Here is a 17,526-nt window from a genome sequence, read left to right as displayed (position 1 = left end):
CATCTCCCAGGTGTCTCGGCTGGTCTGCCTCCAGTTGAACGGGAGCCAGCCGTGCGTGAACATGGCAGCTCCGTTGAGCAAGGCATGCGAGGCTATAGAGCGGTCCATCCGTGCCCGGGTGCCCCCCATGCTGACGGACCTATACCAGTTCACCATGGCCTATGCCTACTGGAACTCCGGACGGCACAACGAGCCCGCCGTGTTCGAGTTGTTCTTTAGGGAGAACCCCTTCGGCGGCGGCTTTTCGCTGTTCTCCGGTGTGCACGACTGTCTGCTGTTCTTGCGAAACTTTCGGTTTACGGGGGAAGGTGAGTGGTCAGAGGAGTGTTTCACTTGCTGGGACCGATGCCAATGTAACCAGCAACATCATTACTCAAGGTTACGATCGGCATTGCGTAATGTCCTGACATAGTTGCGCTGCCTTGCGCCCCACTGCCGTTGAACTTGACCCCACCGGTCGAATCCCGCAAAGTTCACTGGACACGTTCTCATACATGCCTATCAATCGACAACATCCTGCACTAAAATGATCGTATAGTCCTTAACAAACGTTACTTATAACTATTTACAGTTTTTAGCAAATGCTACCCTAAATGTGTAATTATAAAGCGCGTGCCTCATAATATTGACATTCAACCGACGTCGATAGTGACGTCATATCTCGATCAGCCCTAGCTTTACTTTCCCTGTTAAATGTTCTAAAAAAACAACCCTTTTTCTTGTTCATATAACAACTGAGTCCTCAGTGTGAGAGTTATTATGACGAGCGTTATTGGCCGCTTCTCTGTTGTGTGTGATTGTGGGCGGAGCCAGACGTGGAGTACCTTCGGTCTGTTCTACCTCCCACCACCAACCCCGCCTTCTTCCAATTTCTGCGGGAGCTGGACTGTTCCGGGGTGATCCTGCGCGCCGTTCCTGAGGCGACTGTGGTCTTCGCCAGGGTGAGATTCCCGAGACAGGGAGTAGTGGGGTCTAACCGTTTGTGTACTTGTGTACTTCCATCACAAACTCGGTTTGTGATGGAAGTGCACCATGATGTGATGTGTTTCGTGACTGCAGGTGCCGCTCATGGAGGTGGCTGGTCCTTTGGCTGTGGTCCAACTGCTGGAGACCAGCTTGCTGTGTTTAGTCAACTATGCCAGGTACACACACAAACACACACACGTGCACAGGTTTAAAATATTTTGGTTATTTTAGTAGCAAAATGAATTGTGGTTGGTGTGTGCTGTTGTTATGTGTGTGTGTGGTATTATGTTTGCATGGTCTTGTACTTCCTTTGTGTGTGTGTGTGTGTGTGTGTGTGTGTGTGTGTGGTCCAGTCTGGTGTGTAGTAATGCTGCCCGGTTCCGTCTGGCTGCGGGGCCCGACAGGAAGCTGCTGGAGCTGGGGCTCCGGAGGGCCCAGGGCCCGGACGGTGGACTCACCGCCTCGCGATACACACACATAGGAGGTACTATTGCACACACACACACACCCACACACACCCACACACACACACACCCACACACACACCACACTCTGTGAGTGACTATGTGTGGCTCCCCAGGCTTTGATATGACCAGTAACGTGCAGGCGGGCTTCCTGTTCGGCATCCCTGTAGCAGGGACCATGGCCCACTCTTATGTCACTTCCTTTTCCTCCCTGGAGGAGGTGTGGCCTCAGGTCTGTGTTCTCCCGCCTCCTGGCTGTCAGTCATTCATCTCTTTAATCTGAATATTATTATCAGTATGTTGTATTGTATTTCCATTAATAAACCACCATTAGTATATTCTGTTTAAGGTCTGCACTTCTGTGAAAGCCTTTCTATTCCTGTAGATACGATTACCTAATCGAATGTAATATAATCTGAGGGATTTTATCATGTTCGTTACTCAAATAACTTTTTGCAAAATCTGGCAAATGTCACTGGAATTTTATTGCTGGAATGTTATTGGCATATAATTGATGACTGTATATTATGGATTAAATAATATTGTATGAATTATTGATATATGACGGGTTTATTATTGGAGTATAAATTGAATATGATTGATGCATTATTGGAATATCAGAGTACATTAGTACAATACAATGAGTTCTATATTCCCAGCTCATTCCTTTATTCATTATGATGAGACATTTGACCACTTCCTGTTCCCTGTTACCGGACAGACTCTCCTGCCGGCAGACGGAGAGAAGGACCCAATCGACCTGATCTCGCTCACCAAGGGCTTTCTAGGTCGTCTCTGTGAGCTCCTGGGGGCGGAGCCTGCGAAGATCCATGAGGGGGAGCTGGCAGCTTTCCTGTCCTATGCTATCGCCTACCCTGGAAACTTCCTGCCTGTGATTGACAGCTACAGTGTTAGCTGGTAACGCCAGTAGTTCTGCCATCTTCTCCGTTCACGCTGAAAGTGAAACGTAAACTTGTAACATAAACTTTCTAAATGTCTAGGTCACTGGTGTTTATTAATAGCGAGCATGCGTACAGACTCTTATAAATATCGAACTAACTTTGTTCTTACCCATGAAGTCAGTTGTAAGTGTAACCGTTTTTAATGCAGTTGGTTGAGGTAGAATTTACCTCATGATGTATATTATTCAGACCTACTTGGCTTGGTCATCATAATATCTATCGCTGTATTGCTCTGCTATCTCTTTGAATGTTTGACTGCACCACTGCATGTCTGTGTTTTTTGTATGTGGTTGACTTTCGTTTATAGTCTGTCTGTCTGTCTCCACCTCCACAGTAGTGGGCTGCTGAACTTCTGTGCGGTTGCCATGGCACTGATTGAGCTGGGCCACCAGCCGCGGGGGGTGCGTCTGGACAGTGGCGACCTCTGCAGGCAGTCGGTGGAAGTACGCCGCGTCTTCAAACACTGCGCCAAGCAGTGAGTGAACGCTTCTTTGTCTACACTCTCTATTCTATATCACTCTACTACTGGGCCAGCCAGAGATAGCTATTCAGACATGGGGCAAGATAGATTAGTGTTACGGTTGTCCAACACAGTAAAAAGGTTGTGGTTTCTACCTGTCTACCCTTGAGCCACATTATAACCCTTACCTGGCCATTAATGACACCAAAATAGGCACCCTGGAACGATAGTACTAAGAAGAAGGAGGGTCAGAACTCTGCCAGTGTTCATCTCCAAGCTGAAAGGCTCTGGGTTTGATCCCCAATGTCCACTGTCGTCATCCTTGAGCAAGATGCCCCCTAACTACCTGCTCCTTAATGACATGCCTCTGAATACATTGTATCGCTTTGGATTCCATTATTATAACTTGATAACTTCTGCTTGGTATTCCTCTAGTTTCTCCGTCCCTGTGTTCGAGTCGCTGATCATCGTGGGGACCAACAACATCTCAGAGCAGAGCATGTTGGAGCTCAACAAGAAGGTAAGGGAGCCTGAAGCAGATCCTGGTCTGAACAGGTCTAACCGTACCTCATCCTCCGTGGGCCCCTCACTGAGACCTTGTGTATCTCTCTGACTGTGTTTTAGGAGAACGAAATCAACGTGGTGGGAGTGGGAACCCACTTGGTAACGTGCACAAGGCAGCCGTCCTTGGGATGTGTGTACAAGGTAATGTTTAATGTACACACTGGTATACACACATGGAGGGACCGAACTTTAAAGGTCCCATGGCATGTTACTTTATGGATGCTTTAATATAGATATTAGTAGGCCCCAAACACAGTATTTGAAGACGTTCCCGAAATTCAACCGTGGTTCAGAATTACAGCCACTACGAGCCAGTCGCACATTGAGCTTTCCCCAAATGCACCGTTTCGGTGTCTTTAGCTTTAATGCAAATGAGGAGGAGCGAGGCGGGTCAAGGAGGAGGGTGGGGGTGTGGCCCTGAGCAGCTTGCAGCCACGGTACCATGCGCTCTGTTTACAGTGGATGTATCGCAATGGCGAGGGGCGCACACAGCCGTGTTCTGTAAATATTCTAGAACACACGGGAGTCCTGGAGCTCTATATCTAAATAATATCAAATTATACATAGATACCTTTATCATATAATATATATTCTCACGGCCAAAGCTGTGTGAGCTTCCGGACGATATTATGAATCTCAAACGACTGCGTAGGGTTCTCCGACGTCTCTGGTTCTTCCACGTCCACATCAATCTGAAGTAGACTGAACCACGACACGGAGGAGAAAGGGATTGTTGACCGCGGTTGTCTCCCGCCGGAGCCTCGCTGCCGAGGCAACGGTCAGCGCTTAGGCACCACCGCCTCCTTTACCGGCTCAAGCGGGAGACATTCGCGGCCATCAATCCCTTTCTCCTCCATGTCGTGGTTCATATACTTCAGGGAGTCAAAGCCAAAGTTCCTTTCCCCCAATTCATTCTCAACCATGGCTGAGATAACCCCCACTACGAGTCTCGTTGTGGAAATACCAGAAACGAGAGTCTGACATGTTATGCACCATAACACCAACAGCAGAACGGTTATCCAAATAACAAGGAAGTATACAACAATTGCGTTGCAGTCCCGGAGCTCTATATCTAAATAATATCATATAATACATAGATATCTATATCATATAATACATATTATCACGGCCAAAAGCTGTGTGCGCCTCCAGACGATATTATGAATCACAATCGACTCTCTGGTTCTTCCACTTACACATCAATCTGAAGTAGACTGAACCGCGCGCTGCCTGCTGCCGGCTGCCCGCTGCCGGGCGGTGGTGCCTCGCGGCAACCGGCGGCAGGCAGCATGTCGCAGTTCATGTACTTCACGGAGTCAAAGCCAAAGTTCCTTTCCCCCAATTCCTTCTGAACCATGGCTGAGCTAACCCCAATTACAGTCTCGTTGTGGTAATACAAGAGACGTCAAAGAACCGACCTGTTATGTGCCATAAAACCAACAGCAAACACTTGTGTTACAGTGTGTGTAATCACACACACACACACGTGGCGCTCGCACGGTCGTGTCTCATTGGCGGGTCAAATTCTCTGGGCGGGCAAGGCAGAGAAAGGGGAGGAGCTTAGATCCTTTATGACGACACATTCCAAATCAGCGCGCTTGAGCCTCCGTTTTTTCAAAGGTGAGCAGAACACCTAGTGCTCGTTTTACAACAAACGCAAGTTTTAGCCACTGGGGGACCATATGCAGGCTAGGGGAACTCATTTATGTTAGAAAACCTCATAAAGTGAGGTTTTCATGCCATGGGACCTTGAATAAACCTGCCTGCATTCCTTTCTCATTAGCTGCTTTGCTCAGTACTGAAGTGTGTATGTGTGTGTGTCTGTGTGTGTGTGTGTTTACACACACACAGTTGGTGGAGGTCCGGGGGAACCCCAGGATGAAATTCAGTGAAGACCCGGAGAAGAGCACCGTTCCTGGGAAGAAGGCTGTGTACCGCCTGCTGGACAGCGAGGGTCAGGCTCCCTGCTGTATTCTCTCCTCCATATTCTCCTCTCCTAAATATATCAACATACACAATGTGTTAATTTGGTTATTAAGCTGAATTTAGTTTTATCACCGACTTTCCAAAGTGACCCAGGGTGAATTCAGACACATGTCGTTAAAAAGCAAATAGCTATATGTCCGCTTTTAGGGCAGCGGTTCCCTACCTTTGGGTCAGGAGCCCACTTGGGATCCTCTGACATGCATACTGCTTTGCCGGATATTGCTAGCGTTAGTTAATTATTGGATGATCTGTTTTAGTTAACTTTCTTTTTAAAGGTCTGTCATAATGGCGTCGTAATAGAGCAATGCGATTTATTCAGCGGGACGTGATGTTATCGGCAGATGTTGATTGGGCGAAAACACATAAGATCTACACAAGTTAAAGTTGGGTCTCAACATTTTTAGGGCTAGAAAGAGGGTCAGGGCCAAAAGGAACTGTTGGGGGCCACTGCTGGATGATAAACAGGGGAGGCTATGTTTACTATGCTAACCCAGAACCTTTCAGCTGGGGCTCGAGAGTAACAACGGGACATTTTCCTGCCTGCACACAGTAGCGTTCCCCCAATCACCCACCTTGTCTCCGTCCTGCAGGTCACCCCCAGATGGACCTGCTGTGTCTCTCTGAGGAGCCTCCTCCCCAGGCGTGCCAGATCCTCAGCTGCTACCCCCTGGGACAGGAGGCCCACCTGGCCATCACGCCCACACAGGTCACATCTCTACGGCAGGAAGCGTTCGCCAAGGGACAGGTTAGGAATTGGTTTTTGCTGGATGTGGGAGCTCGACTCTCAGCTTTCTCGGTCTAGGCCAGGAATGTGAAATCTTTTGGCCAAAGGGCAGATATTTATACAAGGAATTCATACAATTCGTCGTACATTTGTAGCATTAAACATTGATGGCCTGCCGTGGTTTGTTCTCGGCTCCAGTTAAAATCCCCCAACAGTGGTTCAACTCATACTTTTCCAACATTGCTACTTACTGTTGGTAAAGTCATTTCAGCAGACGCTGTCCTCCAAAGTGAATGACACTGACAGTTAGGCAATCTAGCCTTCAGGTGGACTATCGTGCCCTCGCAGTGTAGCAATATTACTACATAATAAACATATCATCGTGTTTGTCTGTATTTTGTAGATCACACAGCCTCTATGCAGTGATGCTGAATGCAGAGAGAAAGTCCAGAGGTCCATTCAGAACCTGGACCCCCGACACAAGAGATTACAGGAGCCTGAACCTTACACTGTAAGACACACACACACACACACACACACACACACACACACACACACACACACACACACACACACACACACACACACACACACACACACACACACACACACACACAAATATCTACTGTATATGACAGTGTTATAAAATATCATGCACTTGTCTGACACTAGGTGGCACTGTCTGATAAACTCCACAAGCTGATAGAAGAGATCCGCAGAGGAACCTCGGCCAACGGGAAATTCCTGTTGAACAACTAGGAGAAATAGAGGAGAGAGAGCAGGAGAGAGACACACTCGTTTTTGTACTTGAACATGTTTGTACTGTTAATACCATGCCAATGCTTGTAAGGAAGTGTTCTGCTAATATCTATTTCCTTGAACAGAATTAGAGAAAACAATAAAATGTTTATTGTGTAATTTGATATTTCCTTGCTTAACCTAAAAATATCTCACTCTAGGGTTAGTGGGTATTTTATTAAAAATAATAATATAATACAATTAAAATTATTGTTTTTTCTTAGGAAGGCGTTAAGCCTGTCTCTTCTTTACTAAAACACCACCATTTAATCACCAGTTGGATAACTGGGAAGTGTGCTTTCATTTCACAATGATGACTTCAGGTATTTGTATCTGACTTGAATACTTTCTTCTTTCCTTCATTACCGTCACAACCATAGTTTCATCAGTGTTTTCTTCAAACATTTTCAGATTCTTTTTAAGTAATCTGATTCTGGGTCATGACCAAACTGCCTTGATGAAAATGTTTACACCAAATATTTTCTTGTTATACCGGTATATTAAATCTGTCGTGTGTATATACTAGTAGTTGTAGTTGTTTTGACTGTTAATTTGCATTTAATAGGAAAAATGGAGGGTGAAAAAGTGAGGCACACACTTGTAAGTTGTTGTCTTAGATTCCATACTATGTAATGATACACACACACACACACACACACACACACGGCTGTGGATAGGTTGTTCCTGGAAGCTGATTGGCTGAGGTGGTAGTTGGGATCAGCCCAGTACATATGGGGTTGATCAGACATAGCAAGGCTGTGATGTCAACCCCGTTGGCGTGGACAGCAGACCCAATGGAGGATTATCTCTGTACTGCTGCTATCAGTTGATGTTTGAGTGGATTTAGGTCCACCTAAAAGTGGTTTTCTGCATATGCTTTTGACCAGAATGAGTTTGAGGTTCTTTGGAAAATTGTATCAAGGTCCCAGTTAAGGGGTTGGACTAGGTTGAGATGATGGTGTCTGAGTCAATATTGTATTTGTTGAGTGAGATGAGAATACCATCAAAAGGTATGAATTTACATTTATAAAAGTATAGGCTAGTTAACACATAGATTGCAAAATTCAATTCAATTCAAATTTATTTGTTGCCATGAGTATGATGACAATATGGCCAAAGTATGTTTTTTGTAGCCTAACACACAACAATTACATTACATAATGAATAGGCTTTATTATCTGGCAGGAACTCAGGGAATGTGGACATTAGGATGATATGGGTCGTAACAAATAAAGCAATAACTTGTTTAACTGACAAATGCTGCATGATTGATATCCCAAACAACATAACTTCCCTAAACCACATAACTTTGGAATGGACTCATGTTTGGTTTACCACGGGAAGTAGCTCCATGTCGTGACCAATCGAGAACTCCGAAGCTTCCGACCCCATTGACCTCGGTCCCCCCTAACCACCAAGCACTCAGCTGTTGTTTTGGTGCAAATTAAGGTGAAATCCATCCTTCCAAATTGTAGCTGCAAATCTCTTTGCCGCCACTTGAGGTCACTGTCAACCTGATCTCTCTTCCTCTTCACTTCTGTTGGAAGTTGCGCGTCTCTCAACTCCCTTCTCCGCCTTCCTCCGGTACACCACAAGCGAAAGAAAAAATCCTCTGCTCGAGCTTTTCCGGTCTTCTAGTCCTTAATTTCCTCCTCCAAGGTACCTCTGTCATTCTGCCGAGCTAGGGGAGGATACGAACCAGAGACAAAGACTGTCCACGCACGGGTTCGCTGCTGTGGAAACGCCAGTGGAGTTGGAGCTCCTATAACCCACTAACACCGAGGACTTAACACCAACTCACCGACTATATGCATCGTGTTGGCGGCGCGGTGTGCGCTTCCAACGGTGTACGCTGAATGGATGAAGTTGACCGCTATGCTTCTTCTGCAGATGGGACAGCGCCGAGCTCTCCCGTCCACGCGCTGTCTGACCGGGGGTCTCCGGAAGCCCCGGGAGCGACGGTCGTAGCTATCCTATCCAACTCCGCGGTCGCTCCGTGGCACGCACACCCTCCTCCGCCGCCGTTACGCGTGCTTACATAACGTGTGTTTTGGGTCTAACGGAATTCTCCACAGAAAGGGAGGGGATCAACAGCCTGCCTGCATCAACCGGTGGTGTCTACCGGGACTGGAACCGAGAAAGGGCCCCGTAGGAGGTTGTGATGAGAACTGGAGCCCGATGTTGGTGTTCTTCCAGAAACATCTGGAAAGGATAACCGAGAGAAACACTCCCACCAACACACCCACCCTCTCTTCCTCCTCCTCTCCCAGGACTGGGAAATAATCCACACCACATCTCCAGGAGACGTGTTCAGGAGGCTTTTACGTTGAATGGTCGCTGACGGAGCACCGTGTGTTTCACTATCTCTTTTTAAGAGCAGTTGGGAGGGAGTTTCAGTGCCATTGTTGTGAAATGCAATCACAGCTTCGGTGTATTTGTCTCCTTTTCCACGATCATACAACGCAACTTGTTTTGGGATTGGTGACATGGACTCGTGTATTTTAAGCTCTTAAATTACAACAACAAAAACAATAGGCCTACTCCAAGGGATCCTTTGCCGTTCCGCGGTGTGGTTATGCAGTGATGTGCGCCGCGCGGTTTAACGGGAGCATCAATGGGTTTGCGGAAGAGGCGAGCCCCGGCGGTGGCAACAGCACCAGCGCGCGGGCTCCGGTGTCACGGCTGGTCGACTGGAACGAAGCCTGGCCCCGTGTCCTGCACGCGCTGGAGGTGGGCACGGTGATGACGGTGTTCTACCAGAAGTCCCAGAGACCCGAGCGTAGGACTTTCCAGATCCGGCAGGACACGCGCCAAATGGTGTGGAGCCGCAACCCCGACAAAGTGGAAGGAGAGAGTGAGCGCACGCACGCACACACACACACACACACACACACACACACACACACACACACACACACACACACACACACACACACACACACACACACACACACGGATATGGGCCCATCAGACTGGGAGTTCTTTATAGAGGCCTCTACACCCTTATTATTGAAATTGACCACCTCTCCATTGCTAGGGTAATATTGATTCATATTATGATTGATCGGTGTTGGGTCTTGCCTGAACACTCCCCTCAGCAGCCAGGCAGGTTGTGACCCCATGAACTCTGAACTCTGCCTCGCCTTCGGTTCTGACAAGCAATCTAAGTTGACCCTGCCCTGACACACTGGCTAATGGACAGACTGGCTGCATGTCTGTCCATCTGACTGACACAATAAGTGACAGATTGTCTGTGTCTTTCTGACAGATCTGTGTCTGCCTGTGTATGCCTGTATGCCCGTCTGGTCTGAGAATGACTGCATATCTGCATGTCTGTCTGCCTGCCTGTCTGACTGACTACCTACTAACCTGTCTGCCTGTCAGGGGTATGGTCACTATTGTTGGGGCCCAGGGTTAGGGGTCCCGAGCTAGGTTTGGTTATACCATTTAGCATCCTGTTAGCACCCTTTAAGGCCAGCAGCTAGCTCCCTCCCCCATTCATGCTACAAGCTATTCCTCCCCTGTGTTCTTGGAGTTTACGAGGGAATGTGTAGGAGTTTGACCTGCGTGATAATAGGGCGGCGTGCGCTCATACGGGCGTGTCCCACCAGATAGCTCTCTATCGCCCATATAAATGAGGGCCTGTGTAATTGACACTTTCTTCTCTCTCTCTCTCTCTCTCTCTCTCGTCAACCTTTCTCTCCTGTCTCTCCCTCAGCTTTTCTCCCTCGGTTTCTTTTTGTTGCTTTCTCCGTCCTCTATCTATCCCTTCTCTTAAAAAATGTTGTGTCTGTCTGTCTCTTTTCTTTTCTTTCTTTCTTTCTTTCTTTCTTTCTTTCTTTCTTTCTTTTTTCTTTCTTTCTTTCGCTCTTTCGTTCTTTCGTTCTTTCTTTCTTTCTTTCCTTTTTCTTTTATTTTCTTTCCCTGTGTAAACAGATGGAGAGACTGCAGTCGAAACTAACTGCTCCACCCTCAAAACTTTGTTAATTATTTATGTCTTTATTATTAAAACATAAAACCATATATGGGCCAATCCAAAGAGAAAGAAGCACTCCTGTTCTGTGTGTGTGTATGTGTGTGTGTGTGTGTGTGTGTGTGTGTGTGTGTGCGCGCGCTAAATAAAATCAACACAAGCAGCTTTACATCACACTGGCAACTGGACACCTTTCCCACACATATAGATACCCCCCCCCCCCCCCTCCTCCTGTCTCTCTCCCGCCCACGCTGCCGCCCACTTCACAAACAAACTCCTCAGTGGTGGCTCCTAGTCGCTCCCTGGGTCCTAAAGTCTCCCCCTCTAAAACTATTCGTCTGTTTCTCTCATTCACCTCCACATTCAACAAAAAAATGTCCCTCGTCCATCCTTTGCCACCCCCCTCCATTCTTTTCCAGCGTGTTTTTTTCTCACGAATACTCACTCAACTCCTCATGCCTATTTTGCTCATGCTCCTTCTGAATTGGGGGCTATAAGGGTTGTGTTGTCTTATTGTCGAATGTTTGTTTCTATTGTGTGTTGTTCCCTTGTCTCGGCACGTCTGACTAACTCGACCGCGTCTGGGTGACACAGCAGAGGTATTGTAACGGTCAAACAATGTCGTAGATCACCATGTTACCGGCCCGCCAGCACACTGTCTGGTTTACTTCAACACACACACGCAATCTGGAGACAGAACACAGTCAACGCACCCGTCCTTCCTGGGATGGTGTGAATGTGATTCTATATCGGCATACAATGGTGTTGTACTAATAAACAGCCTACTAGTGTAGTACTGGCCTGTGGGCATCAATGAGCAAGATGCCCTAAACCCCCCCCCCCCCCCCCCCCACACACACACACACACACACACACACACTCAAGGGGTCCGGAGGAGTGTTGTCCTGGGGGCATACAGGGAAGGTATTGGATCTTGGAGACAGGAAGTTGTGTCTTACAAGGGAGCGTCTGACTTCCTTTTTCAGATTGAAGGAATAAGCTTACGGAAAACAAAAGCCTGTTATCTCCCGCAGGAAAAGCAACTGAGTCTGTGTGTGTGTCTGTGTGTCTTTGTGCGTGTCAGTGCGTCTGTGTATGTAAATGAACTGTCTGAACAGTTAAGTAAGTTAGCTACTTTAAATTCCCTTGTGTGTGTGTCTGTGTATGTTGGAGGGTATTTGTTTGTGTGTGCATGTGTTTGTTTGTGTGTGTGGGTGGGAGGGTGAGGTCGGGTGTAAGGATGTGTTTGGTTTGGCAGTCATGTGGAGATGGGGTTGTAGTATTCTAGTGTGGGCGTGTGTTTGTAGACAGAGTGACAGTATCGGTGTGTGTGCGCACATGTCGGCATGCGTGTCTGCGAAAATGAATCCCTGCTTAATTGCACCATGTAATTCCACTCCTCCTTTCCATCACTATGGTTGGTTTGTTGAGCCTACTGATCATTATTTTCCTCTCCCCTCACACCTTACCACAAACACACACATCTGACAGGTTCTGATGTCCTCTGTAGCAGAACTGTCTGTTTGGAAAAACAAGATGCCACGGTAATCATCAACGCTTGTTGGTTCTGCCTCACAGGCGGTCCAAGCACAATATCAAATTCCCCACGTCATCCCTTAGGATTAAAGGGTTTGAATGAGTTACAGTTACTTCAGAGACAGATCATTGGTAGCAGGTTGAGGTTAGACAGTGAGTACAGAGACAGGTCATTATAGAGCAGGTAGGGGTCAGACAGTGAATTCATAGGCATGTCATTAAGGGACAGTTTGGGGATGGACAGTGAATACAGAGACATCTCATAAAGAAGCAGGTAGGTCTTAGAAAGTGAATACAGAGACAGGTAATTTCCAAGCACCTCAGGGTTAGGCCATCTTGCTCAACAATCCCTACAGGTAGGCAGTGGAAACTGGGGATCAAACTCGGTACCTTTCAGCTGGAATACCCTTTTGACCATCCTGTCGCCAAGAATATCTAGGGGAAATATCTCAGTAAGATTCTAGATAGCTCCTTCAGTGCTTTAACACAATGTTGCTGGGCTGTTACCTAGCAGGTCTGCTAGCCTCATTGTCTGTCATCCAGACTCAATGGCAGGAAGTAATAAAAGTAGGAAACCAGCTTCCAAATGGTGGTTTTATGGCCGGTGTATTTGCTATTGTTTGATTAATATTAAACCACCTCTATGCCAGTCTCTTGATTGTTGCAGCTTGTTGTGTTCCTGTGTAGATCAGTTTAAGACCAGCCTATGAGCAATTTGAAGCATATTGTGTGTAACATTAAGCCCTCCTCCGCGTTCTACTATTTACCTTGACTGTCGTCTGTTCAGGAGTAATAGTCTTGAGTGAGACGCTCTGAACACACAAAGGCTCTGCTTTAGTTATTTTTGGTTGCTGTGCGAGATATTACACGCATTTAAAAAATACCACATTCCAGCCTAGTACATTTATTATATATTTAAAAGATAAATATATGTATATAAACTATATTTCTGTTGCTATTTCTACTGCTACTGGTACTACTATTGCTACTAGTACTTCTGGTACTCGTACTACTACAACTACTTCATATCCAAGCCCAGATGATCCACTTTCTGTGGATCATCTGGGAGACGTGGGCTGAAACTTTAAGAGCCCTTAGTCAAATAAACGCCAAGTTCAGGTTCCTGTGTGTGTGTGTGTGTGTGTGTGTGTGTGTGTGTGTGTGTGTGTGTGTGTGTGTGTGTGTGTGTGTGTGTGTGTGCGTGTGTGTGTGTGTAACTGAGGGATTGTATGCATGCATGTGTGTGTGGTTTGCTGGGACATCTGCAAAGAGAGTAAACTGGTAGTGTTTTTTCAGAGGGAGTATCTGTGGTGTGTTAGCAGGAGGCTCCGCCCCCCTGTAGGGCTTACCTCACCCTCATTGGTCAGATACCCGAGCTGGCCTGGTGGCTCCTCTCCCTTCTATACTATAGATCTACTACATATACACTATATAACTATATGTATTACTGTTTTACAGTGTGTGTGTGTGTGTGTGTGTGTGTGTGTGTGTGTGTGTGTGTGTGCACGTGGGTGCACATGTGTCCTTCCAACTTTTATCCTCAAGAGAGACTTGAAATACTGTCTTTCTGCAGACATCTGCAATTTGATTCTTTGTGTGTATGTGCATGTATGTGTGTTGCGCACAATATAACTACAAACTGAAATTGTTTTAGTGTGTATTTGCTTTATATGAGTTCAGTTAGTAACAGTGAGTAGTGGACTCCACTTAGTAAAAGTACCAAAAGTAACAGTTAGGTAAGAGTTATAATTCCTAACAGTAAATAACTGTTACAGCAACTCTGTTATAAACAGTCAGTAGCCGTTATAGTAACAAACCTTATTTGCAGTTACTAACCATTATTAGTCTGAGTAATTTACATTTAGTAAATGTATATGTAACTGAAAGTCATTAAATAAATATAAGTAACAGTAATAAGCAATCAGTAACTGAAACATGTGACTGTGAAAGTACCTAACATCTACTAGATAACTACTACTAATAATAATACAGCAACTGTCACTCACGGTGAACCACCTTAACTAACAGTACGTAAACGTAGCTGTCATTAGCAGTAAGTAAGAGTAACCGAATGTAACCAATGGATGGTAGCTGGTTACTGCTACAACACCTGTAACAGCTACCGACGCTAACAGTAGCCCTCTGTGTGTCCCTGCTCCACCAGTCGAGCTGCGGGAGGTGAGGGAGCTGCGCAGGGGAAAGGGCTCTCGGGACTTTGAGCGTTACCCTGAGGAGTCCCGGCGGCTGGAGGCCTCCCACTGCTTCATCGTCCTGTACGGCTCCGAGTTCCGCCTCAAGACCCTCAGCGTGGCCGGTCAGTGTTTCTGTGTGTGTGTGTGTGTGTGTGTGTGTGTGTGTGTGTGTATATGCCTACCTACATGCCTGTGTTTGTGTGTGTGTGTGTGTGTGTGTGTGTGTGTGTGTCTACAGCGTTCAGCGAGGAGGAGGTGACCATGTGGATGAGTGGTCTGAGCTGGTTGGTCAGTGACACCCAGAAAGCTCCCCTACCCCAGCTGATTGACAGGTAGGATGCCCCCACCTCTAAACTAAACTCTTCTATCAACCATACCATCACAATCAGGTCCATAAACGATGAACACCCATTTTAAACCTAAAGACCATATTCACAGAGCGGCCATCTTGGTTCTAAATCCTAGCTGGGTGGGAGGAACTGAGGGTGGAATTCCTCATTCTGTTCCCCCACACAGCTGGTGTTTAGAACCAAGATGGCATTGCTCAGGATGTTGCAAAATCTGTTGAATTCGATCAAAGGACGACTAGACCTTGGAGCGGTGGAGAAGGGGGCGGCAGAGAGGGGCGGGTCAATGTTTGTTTGCGATGGAAGACGTTTACTCCAGATGATCACCGGGAGGGTAGGGTTTGGCTCCTGGTGGAGTCAGGAGGAGGCGGAGGAGTAGAGAGAGGCTGTCAGGTTCAGTCTGTGGCGTAGAAGCACAGTGGACGTTGCTGTTTATAGAGAGGTCCGATCGGAAATGAAAATGGCCCAATTTTCAATCTGTTTGTACACCAAATAAGCTGTTATTGAAGCGGATGTGATTTCACGCATTGAACCTTCTCCAACCTCCGCTTGTTAGAGACGCTGTCAGCGGAGTGTCACTGCATGGGCTTGTAGTTTAGAGACAAGCAGCTGCTGTGTGTTTCGATGTTCCACTGAACTATCTTTCTGGCAGTTCAGTAATAATTAGTTCAGTCACTAATCTGAAGGAAGTCTGTCTGTCTGTCTGTCTGTCTGCATGACATCTGTGTGTCTGTCTGGCATCTGTCTGTCTGGCTGTTTTTCCAACCTATGCCTGTCTGTCCGTATCCTCTACCTGTCTGTTTGTCTGTCGTCTCTGTCGGTTGGTCTGTCTGGCTGACTATCTGACCTCTGTCTGTATCTATTTACCTGTATCAGTCTATTTGTCTGTCTTTCCAACAGGTGGCTGAGGAAACAGTTTGACTCCATAGACCGGAGCAACGAGGGCAGGTTGGTACCTCACATTACCACGGCAACAGCCGATAACACATCTCAGCCATTGGGCGATCAGCAACTGCATGTTACCGTTCCAGCGTCCCATTGTTCTGATAGGTAACCATGTCAACAACAAAAACAACAACAGCCAATCAGAAGCAGATTGGCTGCTTATTGGAAATCATCGATGGGCCCTGTAAGGTCCCCGATAGTGAAGAACCCTGACCCCTAAACAAACACACACACACACACACACACACACACACACACACACACACACACACACACACACACACACTCACACCACACCACACCACACACGTGTGTTTAGGGGGAAGCAGCTCCAAAACAAACAGCCTGCCAGTGGCCGATAAGCAACAGGAAGTGATGTGATGGAGTGGGAGAGGGCTACTTCCTGTCCTCATTGAAGGGCAACGATAGACATTGGGGATGGCCATGGTCTCTGAGAACTTTGATCATTCAGTTGTGATTTTCTTTAATTTAACCATACCTGACAAGGCTGGTGTTGTAGTGTCTACTGTCTCTCAAAAAATGAGTGACTAGAAAATGAAGGAATGAATGATTCATCAGTATTATTGTTAGCCTTAGATTTATTCCAGATAGGCTATTTATATCACAATGTTGTCAATTTATTATTCATTAATATGTTTAACACTTAGCCAAAATGATCCCCTGTAACTGATAGGACGACCTATCATGTTACTAGTAGATGGATTAAGTTAATTTGAAGATATACGTGAGAGTGGGTTAAGTTAAGGTCAAGTATACGTACTAGGTTAGAAATGTAGAGGGTTGCATTTAGGTATTAGGTTAGAGAGGGTTAAATTAAGGTATTAGGTTAGAAATGGTTAGTTTAGGTATGAGGTTAGAAGTGGCTTGGTTTGTGGTATTAGCTAAGAGGTGGCTTAGTTTAGGTTTGAAGGATCAGCGGTCAGCCATTAGATCGAGTTAGCGGCCCTGAGATCTGGATAAACACTCAGGGCTGTCCATCCAATGAGGACAGACATATAGCATCTCTACAGCTCCTCTCCACCCACTGTATCCTCCTCCCCTCCTTCCTCCTCTTCCTCTCCTTATCCTAAACATTATTTTTTATCCCTCACTTCCTTGTTTAGACACTGATGATTTAGCGTGTGTGTGTGTGTGTGTGTGTGTGTGTGTGTGTGTGTGTGTGTGTTTTTGTTAATCAGTTAACTGACTTTCCATATGTTATTTCCCTTGAGAGGAGGAAAGAGAATCAGGACTTTAAAACCCTTATTGGACGATAACATCTTACAGAGGGTGAAAAATGAGACTATGATAAACATCAACTGTTATGCTGAATCTTAACATGATGGACTGCCGTTTATAACATAATTGTAATATAAAGTGGAAAAGTCTAAACCAGATGGACTGTCAGAATAGGTTAATGGTCCACATTTAAACCTTCCTGTTGTAAACAAGTACCTGCCTATCCCAGTTTAGCCCTGCTATTCAAATACTCCTAATCAAAGTTTAGAGGTCATAAACACAATGACACACGTACGACTTGCTGTCTGATGCTTACCTGCAGTCTCCTTTGATAGGAATTGGTGCAATATCAAATAAATTATATATATAT

At 46.2% G+C, this 17,526-nt stretch overlaps 2 protein-coding genes across 2 annotated transcripts in view; both read left to right on the top strand.

The window, feature by feature from the left end:
* Positions 1-56: 56 nt before the first annotated feature.
* On the top strand, positions 57-7,409 carry naprt (nicotinate phosphoribosyltransferase). The gene is made up of 13 exons (XM_079739527.1): positions 57-308; positions 814-941; positions 1,060-1,142; positions 1,320-1,450; positions 1,547-1,662; positions 2,152-2,348; positions 2,727-2,867; positions 3,288-3,372; positions 3,477-3,557; positions 5,268-5,370; positions 5,993-6,147; positions 6,530-6,637; positions 6,799-7,409. Exons 1-13 carry the CDS (start codon positions 62-64, stop codon positions 6,883-6,885), a joined length of 1,662 nt encoding a protein of 553 aa, XP_079595653.1. The 5' UTR covers positions 57-61; the 3' UTR covers positions 6,886-7,409.
* Positions 7,410-8,159: 750 nt separating this feature from the next.
* Positions 8,160-17,526, top strand: part of LOC307077996 (1-phosphatidylinositol 4,5-bisphosphate phosphodiesterase gamma-1-like) — a 30,802-nt gene continuing 21,435 nt past the window's right edge. The window contains exons 1-4 of the mRNA XM_079739526.1: positions 8,160-9,778; positions 14,598-14,747; positions 14,864-14,957; positions 15,873-15,920. Coding sequence (XP_079595652.1) covers positions 9,508-9,778; positions 14,598-14,747; positions 14,864-14,957; positions 15,873-15,920 — 563 coding nt within the window. The 5' untranslated portion in view covers positions 8,160-9,507. The remainder of the gene's footprint in view (positions 9,779-14,597; positions 14,748-14,863; positions 14,958-15,872; positions 15,921-17,526) is intronic.

Source organism: Pollachius pollachius, assembly GCF_949987615.1.
Source record: "Pollachius pollachius genome assembly, chromosome: 7".
Classification (NCBI taxonomy): Eukaryota; Metazoa; Chordata; class Actinopteri; order Gadiformes; family Gadidae; genus Pollachius; species Pollachius pollachius.
The sequence above is the reverse complement of the archived record's forward strand: the minus strand, read 5'-3'. Positions and strand labels throughout refer to the sequence as shown.

Excerpts from the sequence above, each read along its gene's own strand:
- naprt (XM_079739527.1), top strand. The coding sequence starts at position 62 with ATGGCAGCTCCGTTGAGCAAGGCATGCGAGGCTATAGAGCGGTCCATC. Across the intron at positions 3,373-3,476 it reads TGTTGGAGCTCAACAAGAAG|GAGAACGAAATCAACGTGGT; the intron begins GTAAGGGAGCCT and ends ACTGTGTTTTAG. Across the intron at positions 5,371-5,992 it reads CCGCCTGCTGGACAGCGAGG|GTCACCCCCAGATGGACCTG; the intron begins GTCAGGCTCCCT and ends TCCGTCCTGCAG.